The sequence below is a fragment of the Arvicola amphibius genome, chromosome 4, assembly GCF_903992535.2.
Source record: "Arvicola amphibius chromosome 4, mArvAmp1.2, whole genome shotgun sequence".
NCBI classification, from domain to species: Eukaryota; Metazoa; Chordata; class Mammalia; order Rodentia; family Cricetidae; genus Arvicola; species Arvicola amphibius.
The window spans coordinates 118,546,717-118,552,716 of record NC_052050.1 but is presented as its reverse complement, the minus strand read 5'-3'; the positions used below and the strand labels follow the sequence as shown (position 1 = coordinate 118,552,716).

Below are 6,000 nucleotides of genomic sequence, written 5' to 3'. Positions count from 1 at the left end.
GACCCCACTTTTAACCATCAGGTGTAAAGATCCACCTTTAGTCCAGGCCATGCCTTCTGCTGGCGGCCTATCTGAAGGACTAGAAAGAAGGGAACTTGCTCTCTGCCTGCTTGCTCTAGCTCTCCCTAGCAAGTCCCTTCACTGGCCTACTTCAGGATTCTGCAGATACTGAAGAGCAGCAGAGACATCCAGCCTCGTGAACTAAACAACTTGTTTCTTGAAACTTCCATTGGTAGATTGTTAGACTAATTGGATCACAGCCTCTTTATTATTATTATTCTAATAAGTCCCCTATATATGGATTCATTCTACCGATTCCCTTTAGAGAATCACATAAAATTTAAAAACACGATCTAAAAGTGTAACATCAGTGATCTCACGTTGATACTTGAATAATATACTCAGGTTTGGTTAAGGTAAATTTGTGTGTTGTGTGTGTGTGTGTTTTTCGAGACAGAGTTTCTTTTCTCTGTAGCTTAGGCGCCTGTCCTGAAAGTAGTTCCTGTAGACCAAGCTGGCCTCGAACTCACGGAGATCCGCCTGCCTCTGCCTCCCAAGTCCTGTGGTTAAAAGTGTGCGCTACCATCGCCCAGCTGATACAAAAATTTGTAAAGCATTTTCGGTACTAAAATTCTGGAACCTGAACCAGGCATGGTGGCGCATGCCTTTGATTCCTAGCACTCGGGAAGCGGAGGCAGGCAGATCTCGAGTTCGAGGCCAGTCGAGTCTATGTAGAGACTTCCAGGACAGGCAGGGCTACACAGGGAAGCCCTGTCTTTAAAAAGTCAAAACCAAACAACAAAAACCCAAAACCAAACAAAGGATCCTTTTAAACAGAAAAACACGCCCCTCCCTTGGAACTGGCACCTATGTTCATCGCGGTAAAACAGGAAAACCACCGCTGTGAGCACCGTTTGCTGGCGTTCGGTATACTCGCAATGCTCATCCATCACCCACTTGCAAGGACAGCACAGCTTTCGAGTCTAATTTTTAATCGAGAAGGTAAACAACTGCTGGTCCTGCAGCACTACCGAGAGTGACCACCGTATACGAGCCAAGCGGGAGGACAGCCCCGCAAGAGCCAAGCAAAGCTGCCGGGGTAAAAAGAAAAAAAAATATTTAAAATCCGCGAAAAGAGCGGTGTTACACATGGACCAATAGGCGAGCATTTAGCGTCCAAAACACAGGGCGGACCCCCTCCTCGGGCGCGGCCACCGGACGGGCGAGGTGAGGGGCGGCTGCCTCGGGGGCTCCCGGCCGCGAGACTGGCAGTGAGGCGCTGGGGTGCAGCGCGCCGCACCCCGTGTTAGGCGGGCCCGCTGGGGAGGACCGGAGCCGGGGCGGAGGGAGGGAGGGAGGAAGCCCCCGGTGCGACGCGGGCTCGGCCACGCTCGGGCCCCGCGCCGCACGCCCCCAACCGTCACCCCGTTTGTTTATTGTGAACTCATAGCCGAGCTCCCGGGCGGCCGCGGCGCGGTGCGGCCCCGGCTGTGACGACAGACACAGCGCACCGGGGCTGCCGGCGGCGGCGGGAGCGGCGACTCCAGTCACCCCCGGGCCGGCAGGAGCGGCCGCCATCTTTAACACCTGAAGCTCGTGCGAGCCGCCCCCGCGTAGTTTTAAATCTGGCGGGGCCGAGCCGGGGCTAGCCACACCCCTGTTTACGGTCTCAGCCAATCAGCGTCCGGCCCGCCATTTTTCAAACGCTTTTCCTGCCGCCAATCAGGGTCGAGCAGTACATTCCTCCCCAGACCGGTTCCAACGGGTCTGGGAGTTAACGACCTGGGAGACCCACCGAACCTGCTAGGCCGAGGCAGGAGGGGCGGGCCTGCTCGGACGCCGACCAATCAGAAGCCCTCCCGGTGGGAGGGCGGGGACTACCCAGGTTTGAATAATCCCCACAGCCAATCGGAGAGGAGGAGGCGTGGCCCGCGGCGGGTCTCGTCAAGTTGCCGTGGCGCGGAGAAGTCTGCAAAACAAGAGGCTGCGGCTTGCGGTAGTGAGGAGCCAGTTCTCGCCGGAGCTTGGGGAAGGAAGTGTTCGTGTCGGCCTCGGAGGGACGCGCTCGCGCCAGGTAAGAGTCGGCCGAGAGCCTCGGGCTTGGCGGCCCGGGCCTGGCGGCGGAGAGGGCGACGTCGGCCGGGTCTCGGCCGGGCGGCTTCGGGGAGAGCCCAGTCGGGCTGGCCGGCTTTCGGGTGAGGGCCGGAGCCGGGGCCTGGGGGGGCCAGGCGGGAAGCCCTTGGGCCCGACCGCGCACCGTTTAGTTTTGACTTGGAAGTTTCCTGACGAGTTGAGCGCGAGGCCCGCGGCACGGAAGGCGCGGGGCTTTCCTGTCAGGAGGGCGCGCGGACGGCGGATTTTCGGCCTCCGGGAAGAGTCGCTGAGGCTTACGGGGCCGCGGCGGGGTGGGCCGGGCCGCGCGCGGGGAGGAGGGGCTCGGCGGCTCGGGTTTGGGCGGGAAGCGGAGCGCTGCCCCCCCATCCCCGCCAACCCCCGCGGGCCGGTCCGTTCCCGCCTCCCATCCCGCGGACCGCGCCGTCTCCCCCTGCCCATCCCACGAACCGTGCTTTTCTCCCCACTTCCCATCCCGTGGGCCGTTCCGTCCTCCCCATCCGCGGGCCGAGCCGTCCCCCCCATCCCACGACCCGCGCCACCCCCAGCCTCCCATCCCCCCCGCCGGCCTCGGCGACACGGCTCTCTCCTCCGGCAGGTAGACGCCGCGCCACCGTCAGCGATGGGCAAGGGAGACCCCAACAAGCCGCGGGGCAAGATGTCCTCGTACGCCTTCTTCGTGCAGACGTGCCGCGAGGAGCACAAGAAGAAGCACCCCGACTCGTCGGTCAACTTCGCCGAGTTCTCCAAGAAGTGCTCCGAGAGATGGAAGGTGAGGGAGCCGGGCGGGGTGGGGTCCCGGGGTGCTTTTGGCGGGGCCCCTCTGGCGACGGGTGACCGGGAAGTTCGGGCTTTGCCCAGTCTGCTGGTGACCTGGGGAAAAATTAGTGTTCTAGAGCTGGAGACGGGAGGGGGACTTTAAAGACGCCCCGAGAGCAGCTCTGTTGATGAAACTGTGTGGATTGGGAAGGCTGAGAGCTTAAGGATTCGGCCGTTCACTCGCTTTATTTATTGGGATAGCCAAGAGCTTAAAAATTTTGCTGGTCTACTCGTTTGCTTTTTATTATTTATTTGGGACGGCTGAGAGCTTAAAACTTATTATTTCTATGTACGGCTAAGAGCTTAAAAATTGACTCGGTGTTCTCCCCTCCCCTGTAGACCATGTCTGCAAAGGAAAAGTCGAAGTTCGAAGATTTGGCCAAGAGCGACAAAGCTCGCTATGACAGGGAGATGAAGAATTACGTTCCTCCCAAAGGTGATAAGAAAGGAAAGAAGAAGGATCCTAATGCTCCGAAAAGACCACCGTAAGTTGATTTCCATTAGCTAAACCGCCTCTTTCCTTCCCCCCTCTCCATTTGTTAACTCTATTGCTTCCTTTCAGGTCTGCCTTCTTCCTGTTTTGCTCTGAACATCGCCCAAAGATCAAAAGTGAACACCCAGGCCTGTCTATTGGAGATACTGCAAAAAAATTGGGTGAGATGTGGTCTGAACAGTCTGCCAAAGATAAACAACCCTATGAGCAGAAGGCAGCTAAACTAAAAGAGAAATATGAAAAGGTATGGTGCCATTTTACCTTTTAAAAACATATTTGCATATACATTGACCTGTAGAAACTGGGAGATATATAGTCGGTGGTTGTCAGCTTTTGAAAAGGCCTAAGGAAACTAGCACTAGGAAGGAGATAAACTTTCTTTTGATTTAGTGTTTGTAGCCCTCATAAATTCTGCCTATACATGCAAAGTTATGTAAATCTGGAAGAAGTGGCAGCTGTGTTTTAGGTAGTTGTGTCTAAAGCTGTAAGGTGGGGAGGGTGACATAGAAGCACTAACACTGCTCTAAGGTAGATCCCATGAGTTTATCTGATTTGATTTCTGAAGCCTAAATGGAACAAATGATCTCAAACCTGTGGTAGTCTGAATCCTAGCTCGTAAGGTTATTGGCCAATTTTAGGTTGTTTACATTTAAGTGGTTTTTCACATTGAGCAATGATACCAGATGCTGATCTTCCTTTGACCATATTTCAGGATATTGCTGCATACCGTGCCAAGGGCAAAAGCGAAGTAGGAAAGAAGGGTCCTGGTAGGCCAACAGGCTCAAAGAAGAAGAATGAGCCAGAAGATGAGGAGGAGGAGGAGGAAGAAGAAGAAGATGAAGATGATGAGGAGGAAGATGAGGATGAAGAATAAATGGCTGTCCTAAAATGTGTGGAGTGTATGTGCTCAGGCAACTTATTTTGCTAAGAATGTGAAATTCAAGTGCAGCTCAACATTAGCTTCAGTATAAAAACTGTACAGATTTTTGTATAGCTGATGAGATTCTTTGTAGAGAAAATACTTTTAAAAAAAAAGGAGTTTGTAGCTTTTTGAGGGGCTACAACATACAGTTAGACTTAAAGCTTTTGATGTTGAATGTTCCTAAATATTTAATGGTTTCTTTAATTTCTTATGGTAGCCCAGCAAACATACATAGGAATTTGTATTACCAGTAAGTTTTTTTTAGGATGTTGCATTTTCTCTTGTTATTTTTTTTTTTTTAAAAAAATTTGTAATAAAATAATGTATATTACTTGCATTGTGTTTAATTTTCCCTTAAGTGCAGATTGGGGCCATGTCAGTCATTTTCAGTTTTGTGTTCATTTTTTTTGCTGATTTATTAATTTCCTTGTTTTGTTTTTAGAGAAGGGTCAATTTCTATGACATAGTTATTAGCAACAGGTTAAAGCTTAGTATTAGGGACATAAGACTTTCATACTGTTCTATTGTGTTAATTACAAGTCTAAAAATTTTCCGTTCAAATGGAGGAGTGTGTTGGTCTTTTCAGGACTTAGGTCTTTCTTTTAGTATACTAAAATGTTTTGGATAATGTATTAGATATGGAGGTGTGGGATTTTAGTTATTTTGATTTACTGAATGTTAATACAGATTTGAGGTGGATAGATCTGGTGTTAGCTCATTGTACCAAAACTTAGTCCTGAAAGTAAGTTATGAGATGATTTGAATGAGGATAGGGAGTAGACTCCATTCTGGACCAGTTACTACTTTCAAGTGTGTAAACATGTAGGTCTGCCAGGCTGGGTGGTGGCAGGTATATGTAATTAGTCCCAGTGTTGGAAGGTAGAGGCTCGAGGAGTGGAAGTTAAGGCCTACCCTGGCTTGTATGTGGGGAGAAAGCCTGCAAAGAAAGTAAGTGCTTCTGTGGTACAAAAGGTAATAATAAGCATAGTTACATCTCTTTCAGTTTTGGGTTTTCTAGACTAAATCCTAGCAACAATCTATGGGAGCATAATCTGTTGTGTATTGGTATTACACAAGTAAATTCTTAAAGCAGTTGCTGGATTTTTAAATATCTGCATACTCCACTTAACAGGTCATAATTTTTTTAACTAGTTCCTTAAAAATTCACCCTCTTGACAAGTGCTGCTTTCACTATCATTGTAACTCCCTTATGCCACTTAGAGAACATTGCTGTGACCAAACCCTGTTGTGGTAGTACAGGCCTTTAATTTTAGCACTGGGGAGGCAGAGGGAGGTGGATATCTGAGTTAAAGGCCAGCCTGGTCTACAAGAGCTGGTTCCAGGACAGGTTCCAAAGCTACAGAGAAACTCTGTCTCGGAAAAAAAAAATATTGTCATGACTATTTTTATGTGTGAAAAATATAAGGAATTGCTGAGCTAAAAGGTACGGATAATATAGAATTTGCTACTTAGAATAATTCAAACTTTTTTTTTTTTTTTGGCAGTGCTGGAGATTGAAGCCAGGGCCTTATGCATGCTAGGCAAGTGCTGTACCCCTGAACTAATTTCAGTGGCATCATTTAAGGTTTTTTTGGTGTTTTCTTCCAAACCTGTACTTTGTTAGAAACTGCTCTTGAGCTTTAACTCAAGCCTG

General features: G+C 49.8%; 1 protein-coding gene across 1 annotated transcript; it reads left to right on the top strand.

The window, feature by feature from the left end:
• Positions 1 to 1,944: 1,944 nt before the first annotated feature.
• Hmgb2 (high mobility group box 2) lies at positions 1,945 to 4,635 on the top strand. Its single transcript, XM_038327516.1, has 5 exons — positions 1,945 to 2,074; positions 2,711 to 2,884; positions 3,271 to 3,416; positions 3,494 to 3,668; positions 4,137 to 4,635. Exons 2-5 carry the CDS (start codon positions 2,735 to 2,737, stop codon positions 4,296 to 4,298), a joined length of 633 nt encoding a protein of 210 aa, XP_038183444.1. The 5' UTR covers positions 1,945 to 2,074; positions 2,711 to 2,734; the 3' UTR covers positions 4,299 to 4,635.
• The last annotated feature ends 1,365 nt before the right edge of the window (positions 4,636 to 6,000 follow it).

Excerpts from the sequence above, each read along its gene's own strand:
- Hmgb2 (XM_038327516.1), top strand. The coding sequence starts at position 2,735 with ATGGGCAAGGGAGACCCCAACAAGCCGCGGGGCAAGATGTCCTCGTAC. Across the intron at positions 2,885-3,270 it reads AGTGCTCCGAGAGATGGAAG|ACCATGTCTGCAAAGGAAAA; the intron begins GTGAGGGAGCCG and ends CCTCCCCTGTAG. Across the intron at positions 3,417-3,493 it reads AATGCTCCGAAAAGACCACC|GTCTGCCTTCTTCCTGTTTT; the intron begins GTAAGTTGATTT and ends GCTTCCTTTCAG.